Genomic DNA, 19,768 nt, shown 5'->3' with positions numbered 1-19,768 from the left:
GCCACAAATTTTACATTTGTTTTAAAAGCAAAAACTGTCGGAAATAGCATGCAATTTTAGAATAACTTTAGATTTGTTCGAATTGGTCAACTTTGGCACGAGTTAAGGCCTTTGTTTGCGTGTCCAAGGCTTTAATACACCCTCCAGAATATTTTCGTGATAATATTCAGCATTTATTCTGATGTCAAGGTCGATTAATACGAGCGCAGAGCGACCATCGGCTTTTATGGCGGCCCACACCATCACCATGGCCGGCGCTTGTGTTCTGGTGGCCAACCGAAGGTGCATCTCTTTGGCAAGTAAACACGATAATTTCGTTTGTTTACAAACTTCTGGACAACCGATGTTTTCTTAGCGGAGAAAACCAAATTCGGCCGTTAATCACTTTCGGTCAAGCGAAGCAACACTTTAGCTCTTTTGGATCTATTTTATTTCAGTTGCGTTGTAAGTTTTTGCACTTTTTGGTATTTCAATGGCTTTAGCCCGAGCTCATTTTTTAATATTTGCCAAATGGAATTGTGCGATATGTTTAGCTCACGAGCCATTTTTCGGCCACTGCGACGACGGTTTCGATCAAGTCGCTTCTTTACTTTTCGAACCATTTCTGCTGTTTTCTTCCGTCCACTTCGTTGACATATGTCGGACTATGCTACCAGTATCACGGTAACGAGCGATGGTACGATACACAAAAGATTTATTCACATTTAAATGCTAGAGTGCTCTAACGATAGCCACTTGTGGTCAGCCAGCCAAATATTAAGAAATCACACTATCACGCTTGAATTCCATCACGAATAACTTCTTTTCTGGAAAATTTTCACCAAAATGCTTTAGTACGCTTGAAAACAATACAATAAGCTGTCACTGGAATCATTTTAACAGCTATCGGACTTAGGAATGACAGCAGTCTGAAGTTTGTTGCAGTTTTTTCATCTCACCCTGTATATGCAAAGACCTTTACACTTTTTTCGATGCGAATACAAACTTCAATACTTAAAACTATGAATTCTAATCGTGGGCCTTTACAATCTGCAGTGCCAAACTATATCAAATTGTGTATTCATATTAATATACAAATGTTATATCCCTTATATTCGTTTTCCATCATCAGAAAAAGAAAGCCGATGAGATTTGATATTATTGTTATATATCTATTGCAAACAATTTTATTAAAAATCTGTCTAAAATCGAAAAAATACCGTTATTTGGGATATATAAGAAAATTTGGACCCACAAAGACAATTTTCTGCCAGAGGGATTAATACCTTTATATAACTTCACATATCCAATTCGAGTGGGAGCTATGTGCTAATTTGGAACTATTTTAAAATATTCTTGCAGACAGATTTATGTTTAGGGAATTCACATTTTGAGTTTTAGACAAGTCCATTTCAAATTATTACTTTGTTGTTTCAAAATGGTCAGGTTTAATCCCATTATTGTTGTTTTTCTAAAAACAGCGTTTGTTTAGTAGTGGAGAACTATGGTAATGTTTATTACAATACGGGATATCGGTAGGTACCGAAGGAGCTATGTAGGCAATTTTCTACCAAAAGAATAATTACTCATTACTATGTTCAAGTTCCAATTTCAAATAAGTTCGTAAAATTTAAAATAGGGGATATTTGGGTGTACCATTTAATATGGGCTGCATGATGTCGTAGTCCAATAATGCCCATCTTGACTTGATCTGCCATCTGATAAAAGACAGTAAAATCTTTGCGTCCCATCACAAGTCCTTGGGCTATCTAACAAATGTCGGTACCCAAATTTGGTAACCAAATTTTTATACCCTCCACCATACATAGTATGGAGGGTATATTAAGTTCGTCATTCCGTTAGTAACTCATCGAAATAATCATTTTAGACCCAACAAAGTATAAATATTCTTAATCAGCGTAAAATTCTAAGACGATTTAGCCCTGTCCGTCCGTCTGTCCTCTCTCTCTCTCTCTTTTGTATGCAGGCAGGTCAAGTTCGAAGATGGGCTATATCGGTCCACGATATCGTGTAGCCCCCATATAACGGTACCCCCGATATTCGGTATTTTGATTATTTTACCCACATTTTTCAACGGAATTGTCTGAAAATCCACACAAGAAGTTCCTTGTGGGTACTTTATCCCTTGGAAGAGGATCGTCTATATAGGTCCACGATATCGTATAGCCCCCATATAACGGTACCCCCGATATTCGGTATTTTGATGATTTGAGTACTTTACCCCCAGACATAGATTTGTCTATATAGGTCCACAATATCGTATATCTTACCATATATCGGAAGCTTCCGATATTAGGTATTTTAAAGATTTTAACAGAATTAGATTTTATTTTTTTGAAAATTTTCTAATTCATTCCAAATGGTGGAGGGTATTCAAAGTTCGGCCCGGCCGAACTTACTGCTTTTTTGCTTGTTAAAAACTCAAAATAATATTTTTTTTCGAATACCATTTCGACATAGGAATATAAAAAAAAAATTGAGAGAGTAGCCATGTGGCCAATCATATTCAAAAATGTATTTTAAATATTAAATCTCGAAAATGGCATCAAAGCATTTTTTCAGATAGCTGATAAAAACAACAAACCTAAAAAATGGAGCTATTAGCATTAATATTAAAAAAAAAATTATGGGGATATTTAGAAAAGACAATATCAGATTAATACGAGATTAATCGAAAAAAAATCTTAAAATATTCTAAAATGTTCTGATGAATTCAAGCCAAAAAAAGTGAAATCAATAATTACTTTTCTCCGAAGTGCCCGATTTCAATTCCCCAAAGTATGTATGGAATTCCATTTAAATATTTTTTTTTTGTATCTGAAATGACTGCTTCGATAATAAATATACATAAAAATTTCCATTTCCACCCCATTAAATTGAAAATAAAACTTCGCTCTATTAGGGTATCCTTTAGTTTGTTAAAATTACTATTTTGCATATATAAACATGGAGCACATTTAAAGTAATTTGCAAATTGTACTGGGTTCGCTGTTTTTTTATTTTTAGCTTTATTTTGCTCTTCGGGCAGTTAGCTAGCTGGCTTCATGGCTTGGTATTTTTGTGTTTAGCTGGCTTTAGTTTCCGTTTCCGCTTAAAAAAAACAGCAGTTCATACAACTGCTAAAGTGGTTGCTTGTTGCAATGGGCATCCAAACGGCACTTCTGTGTCTGCTGCAATTGAATGTTTCTGAATAGAGAACAGTTTGCTCCTTCTTCTCTTGGTTCTGTTTTTTTATTTCTTTCTCTCTATTGCCAAACACATTTAAAAGTCAATTAGATAATTAGAGATTAAGGATATTAGCTATTTGCTAAAGCAAACATACGTACAAATATATTTATTTAGCTTTTTCAATATTGTTGTTGTGAGTTGTTGTTGTTTTTTGCTGATTCTGAAGTTATTAACCTTTCTGTATGTGTTTGTTTTTTGTTCTCTTTACAGCCAATGCCGTTAAATGCAATGAAGGACAGTTCCGTTGTACGACAAGTCATAAATGCATACCCAACAATTGGGTATGCGATGGCGAATTTGATTGTGGCGAATCGGATACATCCGATGAAATTAATTGTAAGTTCATAATGTCGTTGTGTCATAGCCTCACACACCCACATGCACACGTACACATTTTTCGAACCGATGTCCGTTCAGAGTGACCAAGAATGTCAGAAGGATTAACTGACTGATTGGTTAGTTTGTGTCGGAATGCATCGATGACTTGTTGGCTTGGCTGATGGTTATAACCCCAAACTGTGTTCCCTCGACCATTGTTTTATTGCTATTTTTGCTTCTTTGTTTGCTTTATTATTATTTCAGGTCCTTCGGATGCTCTAAAGTGCCTTTCATATCAAAGAGAATGCGGCAATGGCGTTTGTCTGGATATATCCAAGTTCTGTGATGGCTATTGGGATTGTGATAACGATGAACTTAAATGTGGTATGTAGAACTTGCATCTGTATTTTTCTTTTGTCTATATAAAAACTCTCTCTCTCTCACACACACACACATCTATGTACACATGTATGCAGTAAGTTTGTTCAATACTCTTTTGCATATTTGCTTCGGAAAATATGCAATTCATTCCTTTTTTTTTTTTTTGCATCATCCCCCCAGAGGCAATCGGTATGCCACAAACTTGGGGGCTGGGGGGCGAAACGTGAAATAATATCGGGAATACAAATGTGAAAATTTTCCACACCGCGAAGTTTATCCATATGTTAAAAATTCGAAATAGTATTTATTCTTTCTTGCCATATTTACTCAGGAGTGTGAATGCAATGTCCGTTGGCAAAATTTGGGATGGAAGGTGTTTTTTTTAATAAAAATGTGTTGGTGAACAAATCGATGATGCAGCCACTTTTTGGTGGATGTGGCACGAACTCGGGTAGAAGTAATTGATATTTTTCCTCACCACTAGATATTTAAAGCATATATCTATTTTCGAAAAATTGTAAAAGATGACTGAATGCATCATCAAGGTCCGGAAAAAAGCCGAAGGCTAGATTCGGGAAATTTTTTAAGAGCTGTAGGAAAGATTAAATTGATAATATGCTCCATATAATTTAATGTTTGAAGATTATTTCATGTATAATATTGATCGCGATAGTGTCTTAAATGGTTCAGCCACTTAGTCCAATTTCGGCATACTCATTCCAACATTTCAACCGTTATCTCAAAAGTCTTCGGCTAACTACCCAAGAGCCCATTAATCTAATATTCTACGTTACAGTAGGTTCTTCGGCTTCAGTTCTTGCACCAGGTTCGTGTTTTATTGAAAGGCTTCACACCTAAATCCTTTGGAAATAATTTCCACGATCATGAGTAACAGAGGTCCAATTATTGCTAACGCCAATGAATCGATAATTGATAGCCATTATTAACACTTTCAAATAGTGTAGCGCTATTTTCATTACTTCGCACTCTACGAAAGCATGTTGGTCGTTTAATGCCGAAAAATGCAATTTTGAACCAGTTGTTAGCAAAAAGATAATAGCTAAAAATCACCCTTTATTATTTATTTTCCATTTTTTGGGAGAGAATCTTCAAATTTGACAGGGTTTCTTTGACAAATTTGACAAGGTCTCTACTGATACGAAACAGCAGATATGTAGCGTTTTTTAGAAACTCCCAGCAAACAGATATAAGTGCGGTATCCCAAGTCCCAAGTTTTAGGGATTTAAGAACAACTGATTTTATAATTACAGGGTGAGATAAAAAAAATGCAACAAAGTCAAACTCCATAATTTTTACATTTTTTTTGTAATTTTATTGAATGAAAGCAAAAAATATCGGAAATAGCACCAAATTTTAGAATAAGTTTTGATTTGTTCGATTTGGTCACCTTTGGCACGAATTATGGCCTTCGAACGAATTATAACCAATGAAATCGTCACACGCTGCCCGAATGTTGCTCTGCGGTATTTTGACCCATTCCTGGTGAATAGTCCAACGGATTGGTATCAGGAGATTTTGGTGGCTCTTGTGCGCTGGAAATGAAGAGGGGAACCTCATTTTGTAACCATTCTGTCCTGTTGGAATGTCTGCTGCTAAAATGTTTGTGTGCTCAAGGCTTTAATACACCCTCCAGAATATTTTCACGATAATACTCGGCATTTATTCTGACGGTCGATTAATACGAGCGGAGAGCGACCATCGGCTGTTATGACGGCCCACACCATCACCATGGCCGGCACTTGAGTTCGGGTGGCCAACTTAATGTGCACATTTTCAGCTGACCCCTTTGGCAACGCATATTTTCTCATCGGAGAAAACCAAATTCGGCAATTCACCACTTTCGGCCAAGCGAAGCAACTCTTTAGCTCTTTTAAGTCTATTTTCTTTTTCTTGCGGTATAAGTTCTTGCAATTTTTGGAATTTCAATGGCTTTAATTTACCCCATTACTAAATTTAGTACTATTTAGTACAATTATATTACACGTGTTCAATACCAGCTACTTTTCTTAACCACAGGCACCAACAGTGACCTAAATATATACCTTCACCCAATACTAAATTTAGTACAATTAAGTAATTTTCGTACAAAAATAGTACACATTTTCAAAAAAAAAAATTCAAAAAAATCCATATCTCAACCTCAGATACCAACAATGACCTTAATATCAAATTTAAGGATAACAGCTCATTAATTTACCCCATTACCAAATTTAGTAATATTTAGTACAATTATAGTACGTATATCCAAAACCAGCTTATTTTCCCAACCACAGACACCAACAGTGACATCTATATCAAATTTCAGGATTTCAGCTCTATTCCTTTACCAAATACCAAATTTAGTAATTTTCGTACAAGTATAGTACACATTCCCCAAACCATCCCCATATCTCAATTCCAGATACCAACAGAAACCTTAAAAGCAAATTTGAGGATTCCAGCCCTATCTCTTCACCCAGTCCATACCACCGCCAAATCTCAACCACAGATATGATCAGTAATTTAAATATCAAAATTTCAGAACATTATCTCGAACCGTTCGTTCAACCAACCCCAAATTCTGTACAATTTAGTAATTTTCTTTCAATTATACCACACATCTCCAAAACCAGCTCCATATATTCAGGTTACACACCCAACAACAGCAACCCTATGACCAAAATTCAGATTTCAAGCACTATATGTTAACCCAAAACCAAATTGCACCAAATATAGTACTTTTCGTGCACTTGTAGTACACATTTCTAAAACCACCTTTTTATGACGATCCTACTACCAACAGGGACTCCAATACCAAATGGTACCTTTTTTGAAATGTAGTACCATTTTATCACTTTTTGTAATCTTAATGTCCGAATCACCAACAAGGACCTCTATACACAGTTGCAGCTTTTACCTCTTTTTAATAACCCTTAGGTGCATCTCATTCATAATTTCAGAAATCAAGCTCCATCGGTTCATCAAATTATAGTTTGTACCAAATTTAGTACCATTATATACACAATTACAAATTTTCAAAACTTCATACAGACCACAATGCTACACTTCCACAGTAATCCCAATTCCAAATTTTGCTGGTTCGCATAAATACAAATTATACTTTATTAAGTACATTTTAGTACATATAAGTGCAAATTTCCAAAACTACCTACATATCAACCCTACACTCCGACAGTAATCTTATTTATTTTCAGGACATCAGCTCTATTGGTTCACCCAAATCCAAGTTGTTCCAAATTCAGTACAATTTAGTACACTTAATTACAAATTCTCATAACTTCCTACATCATACAGTCCAATAGAATTTTTTTTCAAATTTCAGGATTCCAGCTCCATGGGTTCACACAAATCCAAATTGTACTAAATTTAGTATATTTCGGTACATATAAGTACAATTTCCAAAACTATATCCACATCCCAATCCAACACTCCCACAGTAATCCCAGTTTAAAATTTTAGTATTCCACCCCTATTGGTTCGTCTAAATAAAAATAGTACTTTATTTAGTACATAAACGTACAAATTTCCAACACTACCTACATATCTCAATCCTACACTCCGACAGTAATCTTATTTACAATTTTCAGGATACCACCCCTATTGGTTCACCCAAATCAAAATTGTAGCAAATTTAGTACCACTTAGTAAACATAAGTACGAACTTTCAAAACTACCTACACACTTCAGCCCTAGAATGCAATAGTAATCTTATTACAAAAATTTCAGGGTTCCAACTCCACTGGTTCATCCACAATTTAAATTGTGCCAAATTTGGAACCATATACAATCCTCAGTTCTACAATGTAATAGTAATCTTATTTCAAAATGTTAGGATTCCACCTCTATCGGTTCACCCAAATCGAAATTGTATCAAACTTAGTACCATTTACTACTTTTCGTGCACATAAGTACAAATCTCGAAAACTACCTCCATATCTCAATCCTACACTCCGCCAGTAATTTTAATTTCAAATTTCAGGATTCCAACTCTATTTAGTTCTATTTAGTTCTTTTCGTGTACATTAGTACATACTTTCAACTCCTACTCCTTAACCTTGATTCCCATTCCAAATTTCAAGCTTTTAGCTCTAACCGTTAACTTGATATGAAATGTTAACAAATGTAGTACATTTTAGTACTTTTCGTATACTTATAGTGCGAATTTCAAAAAAACCTTTTGGACATCTATCATACAGTTTATCTGTGGCCCTCATTTAAAATTTAGAAGTTATAGCTCTACTACTTCTTCAAATCCAAATGGTAGCATATTTATTACCTTTTAATACTTTTCGTTCGAATTTCCAAAAACCCAGCCTTATGTGACTCGTTTGGACCAAGAGTGACCCTCACCCAAAATTTCAAGATTCATAGCTCCAGCCGCATTGACGTTGATGAATCGTTAAGTCAGTCAGTCAATTACTTTACTCTTTTATTAATGTAAATAGATTAGTGGAAGAACATTTTATGCTTCTTGTATTCCCTCATTAAAAATTATATATTTTTTATTTATTTGTTTATTTATTTATTTTCTTTTTGTTAATTAAAATATGTCTTACTCTCCATACATATAAATAAATATAATATTGGATCCATTGTTTTTCTGACGCCATTTATTTGAAATTCATGTAATTTCAAAAGAAAATAAGAGACAACTTAACAGGATTGTCACAATTTAGATTTGCCATTTTACACTGACAAATTTTAGCAACGCACACTATTTTCGCTTGGTAACGGAAATACTAACGAACAACACAATATGTTTCTGTATCATAAACACCATAACTTTATTTCCGTTCCAAAAACAGAAAATCATGTTTTTATTATTACAACATGTAGACATTCGTATATACACTTGTGGCCAAAACTAAAGCAACTTAAATCGCAAAGACGATAAATGTCCTGTAACTTTTATAAAAATAAACAAATCGTAATTATTTTTCCAGTTTTAAATGAGGGGTTTAATTCACTTTTAAGAAACTAAAAATAAAAATACAAACATAATTTTGAACGAAAAATAATATGTGGAAAACTGAAATGACCCAATTTTTGCTTGGTCAAAACTAAAGCAACTTTTGATTTTTTATTTTAAAAATTCCCCGAATTCTTTAGAAAATATTGTGCTTATTTATTTCCGAATCTCGCTTGATCTTCCTATCTACGATACTCCCAAGGTTTTCTATGGAGTTTAGGTCAGGTGATTGTGCCGGCCATAACAAAACATCAATTTTTAACTTCCGCAACCAATATTTGACAAGTTTTGATACAAGTTTGGGGTCATTGTCATGCTGAAACACCCAAATCAGCCAAATATTTTATTCAGCGTAAGGGAACAACGTGATGTCCAACACATCTTTGTAAACAAACCGATCCACAACTTCCTTTATTTTATGGATAGGCCCAAGTCCATAGAAAGAAAAACAGCGCCACGCCATTTTTGACCCCCCCTCTTGCTTCACTGTACCTTTGCAACACTTAGGCTTGAGTCCTTCATTTTTTGGTCTTCTCACCGTAAAGTTTTTCACGTCTGAGCCTTTAATATTAAACGTAGACTCATCCCAGAAATAATGTTTGTCCATTGAGCTTGATTCCACTTAATATTATCGTTTCCGAAAGCCTTTTTGATTTTTTCAGATATAAATGGTTTTTTGATGTCTTACGGGCATGCAGACCAGCTGCCACTACTCGTCTACGCACTGATCTCGAGCTTATATCCAATGATTGCTCTCTCACCAATCCAGTTGAACTCTTAAATAGCTGTTTTTTATTTCTCCCACAGTTTGTGGATCAGTACGGGCTGAAGTTTTTCACGGCCTTCATCCGTTATAGACTGATCCAGTTTAAAAAAACCGACTTAGTATACAGAAATAATCATGAAATCACATAAATATTTATGAAATATTTCTCGGAAATCATTTTCTGTGATCTGTTGTTTGGATAGTCAATGATAGTTTGATGTTTTATTCAGGTACTGCATTTGCTTCTAGCCATTTTTAAAATTTTTTTTGGGCAGTACTTAAAAAACGGAAAGAAAAACACATACCGTTGTAAAAAAATTCTCAAAAAGGATTTATGACAAGCGAAATTGTCGAAGGAAGCAAAAAGCGATAAATATCACAGTAAAAACAACTGAAATTGTAGCGGTTATATGAATGTACAACAGAGTTGCTTTTGTTTTGTCCAAGTCAAAATCGGGTTAATTGACTTTACCTAACATTATTTTTTATATAAAAATGAATTTTGGTTTTATGTTTTAGGTTTTTAAAAAGTGAATAAAGTACCTAATTTAAAACAAGAAAAACTTTCTGATTTTCTTAATTTTTGAAAAAGTTACAGGGCATTCATTCTCCTTGTAATTTCAGTTGCTTTAGTTTTGGCCACCAGTGTATATGTGTGTGTGTGTGTGTATTGAATATTATGTTTATTGTTGTTTTTATTCTCTTTTTTCTTTTATAACTCCGATTGCCTGTTTACGTTTCGAAACCATTCAACCAACCAACCAATCTCTTTCTTCTTCCCTTCACACACAGATAAACAAGACGCCGAATGCAGTACCTTAAAATGTTCATTCAACTGCAAGTTGACACCCCAAGGTCCAACATGTTATTGTGCACCCGGACAAATGCCTGTCAATGGAACGCAATGCACGGACTTCGACGAATGCACCATCGAGGGTATATGCGATCATCAGTGTCATAATACACCCGGCTCCTATGAATGTTCCTGTGCACCGGGCTATAGCAAGCAGAAAAATCGCTGTTATGCCATTAATGGTAAGTTCCGTTTGTGCGAGAAAAAAGTTGTTGCTGTTCTTGTTGGCGTTTTGTTGTGATGCGCGAATACAAATTGTTTGTAGTTTTGAAATGGGGGAAAATGTGGGGGGGGAGGTGTATTGTAGCTTTAAGTCATGTTTATGTAAAACATTTGTAACAATTTTTGTTTTTGGTATAATGGTTCATTTTAGGTAGATAGTGTCTTCGGAAATATTATTGACAACCATACGAGCATAACTTTGGTGGAAAAGTTTTGCCGAGATGGAAAACTGTAATCAATTTTCAATGGAAAATTATTCTGGATGGAAATCTGTAATCAATTTTCAATGGAAATTTATGTTCCCAAAGAGCCACCAATCCTCATAAGATTGCAGATTTTTTTTAAAAACTTGAAAATTTGTTTATACCCTCAGCCATATGGCTAGGGAGGGTATATATCAGTTGATACGACAAAAACGTGTCTCATCGAAATAACGGTTTTAGACCCTAGGTCTCTTTGGACCAAATCCGTTTCAGGACATTTGGAGTCGATCTAGAGTTGTGCGACCGTCTGTCTGCCTTGTTGATGATAACACTCGAAGGGAGTATCCGATTTGGTCCAAACTTTGTACATCGTAATATTATTATCAAACTTAGATAGAGTCCGGAGATAGACAATATCGGTCCACTCCTTCTAGTACTTCCCCACAAAAGTCAATATTTTCAAAAAAAAAAAATATTTTATTTTACAGGGTGATATAAAAAAACGGCAACAAAGTCAAACGCCACAATTTTTACTTTTTTAAATTTCATTGAATGAAAGCAAAAAATGTCGGAAATCGCATCAATTTTTTGAATAAGTTTAGATTTGTTCGAATTGGTCACCTTTGGCACGAATTATGGCCTTCAAACGGCCAATGAAACCGTCACACGCTACCCGAATATTGCTCTGCGGTATTTTGACCCATTCCCGACGAAGCGCTTGCTTGAGGTGATTGACACTTTGGTATTTTTAGTTCCAACCTTGCTTTCCAAAATACTTCAGACACAATAGTCCAACGGATTGGTATCCGGATATTTTTGGTGGGCATTGTGCGCTGGAAATGAAGCGAGAAACCTCATTTTGTAACCATTCGGCATTTATTCTTTTGCCACTGTCGATTAATACGAGCGGAGAGCAACCATCAGCTGGTATGGCAGCCCACACCATCACCATGGCCGGCGCTTGAGTTCTGGTGGCCAACCGAAGCTGCACATTTTAAGCTGACCTCTTTGGCAAGTAAACACGATCATTTTGTTTGCTGGACGACGAATGTTTTCTCATTGGAGAAAACGAAATTCGGCAGTTCACCACTTTCGTCAGCAACTCTTTAGCGCTTTTAAGTCTATTTTTTTCTGTTGCGGTGTAAGTTCGTGCACTTTTTGGAATTTCAATGGCTTTACCCCGAGCTAATTTTTCAATATATGCCGAATGGAATATTGCGATATGTTCAGCTCACGAGCCATTTTTCGGCCACTGCGACGGGAGTTTCGATCAATTCGCATCTTTACTTTTCGAACCATTTCTGCTGATGTTGTAGTTTTTCCATCTCACCCTGTACAGATTAAGAATGAAAATCCGATTTGCTCCAATTTCGTAAATCTTAATATTTGTATCAATGCTAGGTCAGGTTAGAAAATTGACAATATCGGTCCACTCCATCAAGTACCTCCACCACAAAGGATCAAAATTTTAAATATTTAATTTAATTAATATCCGATTCCATTCAGATTTTAATAGTTCTATCATCTTAGATCTGTTGTAAAGATAGTCATTCTGGTACCTCCCCCACAAAGGGTCAAAGTTTTGAATAACCAAAGCGATCATAAAATCCAAAATAAGCATACGGTTCCATTCAGACTTGGCAGATCTCAATAGTTCTATCAACTTAAGATCTGTTATAAAGATGGTAGAGAGCGGAGCTTTCCACGTGGTACCTCCCCCACAAAGGGTCAAAGTTTTGAATAACTTAAACGATTATAAAATCCAAAATAGGCATCCGCTTCTCTTCATATTTCAAGTACCCCATTACTTATACTAACCCAAGATCTGCTGTGAAGATGGTAGAAATCGGACCATTCCTTTTGGTACCTCCCTATAAAAGGGTCAAATTTTTGAATAAAACCGACAATTTTTAACTTGTTTTCAATATCCTCATTCTAAATGGAAAATCGTAAACAATATTAAATGGATAAATAAGTTCTTAAAGAGCCACCAATCCTCATCAGATTGCAGATTTTTTTTAAACAACCCTTTTACCCTAAAAATCCTTCCTGCATTTCATAATTACCCCAACTTTAACAATGCCGTATCCTTTTCATTTCTTTCTAGTTCCCAAAGATGAACCAGCCTCATTAGTTTTGATCACACAAACGGATGTACGGCGTATTGATCCAAATAATGGCACCACATTGGCCATTGTTAATGCTCTGGACATCTCAGCCATTGAGATTTGGCATCGCAATAGATCGCTGTGCACCGCCGAGGCTAGTGTATGGACCACAACTGAATTGAAATGCTATCGCATCGATGATATGAATGTAACATGGGCACTGCCGCTGCCGGAACTAATTACAAGTACACATGGTAAGTACCATCCAATCATTATCATCATCATTAGAAGTTAGAAAAAAATCGCATTCATTTGTTTTTTTGTAAAAATCAAACTCACATCAAATCCCATCATCATCATCATCGCCATTGTCATATGATTGACACACATATTTGGCCAGAGTTTAAACACATTTGTATGAAAAGGACATGGTCATTTGGCCGCATCATTGTCTTTCGCCCGTTTCGTTTATTATTGATGTGCTCTTTAAGCCATGTCCAGTGTTAGCCACAGTGAACTGGTTTTTTGTTTTGCTCTCCTTCCCATTCCCACCCCCTTCTGCTCCTCCTTCTGTTCCAATGCAACCCATATATGTCCGCAGTGTGTATACGTGTGTTTGTTTCTGAACGTGGCTCATAACAATGAGACATTGTTATTTGTTATCCTGCTAGCTGTCCATGCTGAATTAATTTCATCTCTTCGTCGTCGTCATCGTCATCGAATTCATCATCATCATCGTCCTCGAAACATTCATTCTCTGTCATCATCGTTGCATGTGTATTATCTTCATTTGTTGTACTCATTTTTTTTTTTTTTTTTGTATTTTTGGCAGCCATCGATAAATTACGTCTCGATTGGATAACTGGCAATTGGTATATTTTGGGTAATGAGCCCGGTTCTATATTTGTGTGCACAAATACAATGGAATATTGCAGCATTATACTGAAGGATGTTCTGAATCTATCATCGCTGGTATTGGATCCAACAAAAGGGTAAGTTTTTTTTACAATCATGCCAAATGGGGAGGGTGGTGTAATCAGTTTGGTGAAAATATGAAACTCAAATAAAATCGGTTATTTAATAATATATCTAGGTGATTTTGAAAGTAAAGCTAAAAATAAAAGGCAAGTGTATGGGCGTTTGGAAAGTTTACAACGCAAAGTAACCCAAAGAGAGAAAGAGAGAAAAGGAGGGCATGTTCACCCTCTTCGACATTTTTTGGAATCGGATTAATTTTCCTTCAAATTCTTGCATTTTTGATATATTGTGTTTCCGGGAATATTACTGATAACAATTCTAATAGCCTATTTTTGTAAAAAAAAGTTACAAAAACTCTCGTCCATTTCCGAAAAGCTTTGATATGTCAGGGTTTCCATAACCATTATTTTCTTAATTTTTTATATAATTTCATTAGGAGTTGTGATGATTGTAGCAGCCCCAATAAATGCAAATTTGGTCACAAATTTGTAAAATAAAATTTAAAAATGTTGAGAAAACATTTAAAAAATGTAGTCCTGACAGATCCGCTAACAAAAACTTTATATGTAAAAATATTGTTACAAAAACGGACTGTAAGTTTAGTTAGGTCGAAAATGGAACAGTGTGGCTTGTTTGTTCGGGACACCGTAGTATTTTGTTGTTGCAAAATGGTCAGGCTTTATCCCTTTATTGATGTTTTTATAAAGACAACGTTTGTTTATTAGTAGAGAACGATGGTAATGTTTACCAAGGGGTAACGCAGGGAATACCTAGGTTTCGGTTTGTTTTTTGTCTGGGATATTCTCCCCAGAAGTTATTTTAAAAATAACTTCTATGACAAAAAACATTTTTTTACCCAAGTGACGAGATCGTAAGCTCAATAAAAGAGGAACCAAAGAGTTAAATAAAATTAAAATTCTTTTGGAAAGTCTTCTAAATCTTACAACCGCACTTATAAACATTTACATCTTTCTCCACTTGTTATGCTTTCGTTCAACATGACCGAAGTAGCATAACCATGTAATCCTCAAGCGAGTCAAGAAAGTTGTATTTTTGTTCCTTTTTTCAGTATATGGTTAAAATTTTTCTTGAAACGGGATGGTAGCAAGTCAAAATATTCTACAAAATGATTCGTCATAATTCTGCTATAGGTCCTAGAAGACATCAAGGATCTTAATCTTACCTAAACGCCAAGAATTTTTAAGTATTAAAATCACATTTTTGGATTAAAATCGTACTTCACGTGATTTTATGACAAATTCTCCTGCAAAGCATCATTTTAGAGGGATGAAGTCAAAGTCAAAAATGTTCTTCATTTAATTTCACTATAAGTCACCACAGAAAAGAAATGTCTGTTTCCATTATAGAAGACATCAAGGGTCTAAATTTTGCTTAAAGCCAGGAATTTGTAAATGGTAAAAAATGCATTTTAAAGTTTGGGTCCCATTCATCATGGGAATTTTTGCCGAATATTCTACATCAAATTTCATTAAAAGTGTCTGAACAAAGGATACAAGGTGAGATAAAAAAAAACTTCAACAAACTTAAACGCCATAATTTCTACATCTTTTTTTAAATTTTAGTGAATGAAAGCAAAAATTGTCGGAAATAGCATTCCGTTTTAGAATAAGTTTAGATTTGTTCGAATTGGTCACCTATGGCACAAATTATGGCCTTCAAACGGCCAATGAAAACGTCACACACTGCCGAATTTTGCTCTGTGGTATTTTGACCCACTCCCGGCGAAGCGCTTGCTTGAGGTGATCAACAATTTGGTATTTTTTAGTGTCAACCTTGCTTTCCAAAATATTCCAGACACAATAGTATAACGGATTGGTATCCGGAGATTTTGGTGGCCATTGTGCACTGTAAATGAAGCGAGGAACCTCATTTTGTAACCATTCTTGGATGGCGCGTGCTGAGTGCTGTTGGAATGTCCAAGGTCTGCGGCCAAAATGTTTGCGTGCCCAAGGTTTTAAAACACCCTCCAGAATATTTTCGCGATAATTGAATTGAATGTAAGAAAATGAAATGAAAATATTCGGAATTTATTCTGATGCCACGGTCGATTAATAAGATTAATCACCATGGCCGCCGCCTGAGTTCTGATGGGCAACCGAAGGTGTACATTTTCAGCTGACCTCTTGGGCAAGTACACACGATCATTTTCATTGTTTACAAACTACTGGACAATGAATCTTTTCTCATCGGGGAAAACCGAATTCGGCAGTTCACCACTTTCGGCCAAGCGAAGCAAGTCTTTAGCTCTTTTGAGTCTATTTTCTTTCTGTTGCGGTGTAAGTTCACTTTTTTGAATTTCAATGGCTTTACCCCGAGCTCATTTTTCAATATTTTCCGAATGGAATATTGCGATATGTTCAGCTCACGAGGCAATTTCGGCCACTGCAACGCGGGTTTCGATCAAGTCGCTTCTTGACTTTTCGAACCATTTCTGCTGATGTTGCTGTTTTCTTCCATCCACTTCCTTGACGTCGGGCTATGCTACCATTATCACACGTAACGAGCGATTTATTCACATTTAATTGCTGGAGTACTCTAACGATAGCCACTTGTGGTTTTCCAGCCAAATATAAAGAAATCACACTATCAGGCTTGAATTTCATTGCAAATAAATTTTTTTCTGGAAAATTCTCACCAAAATGCTTTTGTACGCTTGTAAACAATATAATGAGCTGTCAGGGGAATAATTTTAACAGCTGTCGGACGAGTGGCTGAGAAATGACAGCAGTGTGAAGTTGGTTGCAGTTTTTTTATCTCACCCTGTATTTATTTACCTTGTATGTACCGCCAACAAATATCAGCAATTTTGGTTTTTAAAAACCGTTTCTATTTTTTGACAAATTTAGCTCTTTTTTCGAATTTACCGCAATTTGTCTCAAAATGCCCCAATATTTTGAGATAAATTTTGCAACATTTAATACATATGTTTGAAAATGTATAGAGAGCTTTAGATTAATTCAAGAAAAATTGGTTTGAATTATAGATCTTCTTTGGCATAGTCACTATATAGACCTCTATTACATAATTTCTTACGTTTTAGTAATTTTTTCCATTTGTATTTTTACAATTTTTTTTACAAATTTGTTGAGTTGTTGTCATGTATATAATAATATAGATCTATTTTTTATATAATTTATTTTGTTTAATTTAGTTTATTTATTTATTTATTTATTTATTTTTTTTTTTTTTTTTTTGGTATAGCCCCTGTACACCTGATGTCAGTTATTGCTAGGGTTTTGGTTACATTTTTCAATTAATTAGGCTTAAAAAATTCATTTTGGATTCTTTGGGGATTGAAAACCTTCCGACAAAATGTATTTTATTTAACTGTAAAATAAAGGGCCCCAATATAGGCTTATGTTTATTAAAATTAAAAGTTTATCTGGGAATTAAAAACCGTTTTGGAGTTTAGCTTTTCTGAAACAACTCCACAGAGAATTTGTGGCGCACCATACCAAAATTGCAAACCTGAACTTCAGCTGTTCCATTATATGGGGGCTTCTTGCGCGTTGCTACCCCTTTTGCTCTTATATGCATTCAAAATTTCATATACAAATATTTTGTGGTTTGTGGAAACAAATTCAAGAATTTATAAACATTTTTTTTTCGGGAGCGTAAACAACCATATCGATTGGTCTACCCTCACCATGAGAAAAGCAGGAAGATGCTTAATTCAGTCCTTATATAGAAGAGTTCGTTCTGGGATTTATTAATTGTCAAATTCAAAAATTCAAACTTTGACATACATAGCGTGTTTGTCCTATCAAATACATGAAATCGACCGCAAATGTATATGTGAGCTATATCCAAATCTAAACCGATTCTAATATAACTTGGCAAATTTATTTTTATTCCAAATTCCGTTATACATTCCAAATTTAATTGAAAAATTGTTAGACCGGATTTCTTCAGATATTCGAAATTTTATTGAAATTGGGGATACAAAGCGTGTTTTGTGCATCAAATACATGAAATCGGCCGAAAATATATATTGAAAATATATACAAATCTGAACCGATTTCAATAGAATTTGGCAAACTTGTTTTTGTTCCAAATTCCGTTATACATTCCATATTTAATTGAAAAATTGTTAGACCGGATTTCTTCAGATATTCGAAATTTTATTGAAATTGGGGATACAAAGCGTATTTTGCGCATCAAATACATGAAATCGGCCGAAAATATATATTAAAGCTATATCCAAATCTGAACCGATTTCAATATAATCTGGTAAATTTGTTTTTGTTCCATATTCCGATACACATTGTAAATTTGGAGATTGTGGGTGTAATCGAACAATAGTTATGTGTATATAAAATCAAAACGTTCTGCACCCTCCGCCATTCCATGGAGAGTCTGTTGAAATCACGCTATCTTTCGAACGAGTTGAGATAGAAGGCTAAAATTTTGCATACATGCATAGTAGGGAGGTTAAATTCGTAAATAGGCCATGTCGGTCCACGCTTTCGGATAGCCCCCATATAACGGTATACCGATAGTCGGTATAGGTATCTCCCGATATTCGGTATTTTCATGACTTCAGCGAAATTATTTACCGGAATTATTTCAAATTTCATATTTAAAGTTCGTAATTGGTACTACAGCCTATGACGAAAATTTTTGTATGCAGGTCCACGTCTTCGTATAGCCCCCAAATAACGGTACCTCCCGATATTCGATATTTTCACGATTTTAGTGACATTATTTACCGGAATTATTTCAAATTTCGGATTTAAAGATCTAATGGGTACTACAGCCTATGAGAAAAACATTCGTGTGCAGGTTCACGTTTTCGTATATCCACCATATAACGGCACCTCCCAATATTCGGTATGTTTATGATTTAAGCAACATTATTGACGGGAATTATTTCAAATTTCGTATTTGAAGTTCGTACAGCCTATGACAAAAAAATTCGTAAGCAGGTCCACGTCTTCGTAATAGTCCCCATATAACGGTTTTCATTTAACAGGTAGTTTTCGGTTTTTTTTTTTTTAATTTTTTCAAGTTTCTTCGAAATGGTGGAGGGTATTAAAAGTTCGGCCCGTCTGAACTTAGCTGCTTTTTTACTTTTTAATATTTATGAATTCTTGGCGTTAGGGTAAGACTTAGACTTTTAATGTCTTTTGGGCCTATAATAGAAATTTATGGCAAATAGTTTTGTAGAATATTTTGTCTTGTTGCGATCCTGTTTAGAGGGAGTTTTTAAGCATTTTTTTAAAAAGGACAAAAAAGACCCATTTGGTGACTCACATGAGGGTTAAAATTTTTGATCGAAATAGTCTTCGTATTGTTGTCTGCGATGTTGCCGAAGACATTTTATACCTAAAATGTAAGGATTCCAAGAAAACTTAAATCTAAAATCCAAAAAAAAAATTGTGAAAGAGGGGAGAACATGCCTCTTTAATTTAGATTACTTTGCCATGTAAACTTTCAAAATGTCTGTTTTAAGCTCTACTTTCATAATCCGCTGGATTTTTCTTGTAATTTTTCTGAAAATTTTATTTTGTCATACAGTGTAACTAAAGGAATTGCTCTGTTCCATAATCTGCAAGAATCTACTATTTTTGCAATTTTCTATTTGTGATATCGAAAAAAAAAAATTAAAACTAGGTGATTCTTGCAGGTTCTGGAACAGCCCATATATTGGCAAAACTCATATTTATTTTAATTTCATCGAATGTTATCCATCTTCAAATA

At 34.9% G+C, this 19,768-nt stretch overlaps 1 protein-coding gene across 1 annotated transcript in view; it reads left to right on the top strand.

The window, feature by feature from the left end:
• LOC101900675 (low-density lipoprotein receptor-related protein 1B) overlaps positions 1–19,768 on the top strand; it is a 448,976-nt gene that overhangs the window by 400,747 nt on the left and 28,461 nt on the right. The window contains exons 4-8 of the mRNA XM_059128467.1: positions 3,439–3,564; positions 3,811–3,930; positions 10,476–10,718; positions 13,069–13,323; positions 13,902–14,061. Coding sequence (XP_058984450.1) covers positions 3,439–3,564; positions 3,811–3,930; positions 10,476–10,718; positions 13,069–13,323; positions 13,902–14,061 — 904 coding nt within the window. The remainder of the gene's footprint in view (positions 1–3,438; positions 3,565–3,810; positions 3,931–10,475; positions 10,719–13,068; positions 13,324–13,901; positions 14,062–19,768) is intronic.

Source organism: Musca domestica, unplaced genomic scaffold, assembly GCF_030504385.1.
Source record: "Musca domestica strain aabys unplaced genomic scaffold, Musca_domestica.polishedcontigs.V.1.1 50, whole genome shotgun sequence".
NCBI lineage: Eukaryota > Metazoa > Arthropoda > Insecta > Diptera > Muscidae > Musca > Musca domestica.
Note: the sequence above shows the minus strand (reverse complement) of the source record. Positions and strands in the feature narration are given on the sequence as shown.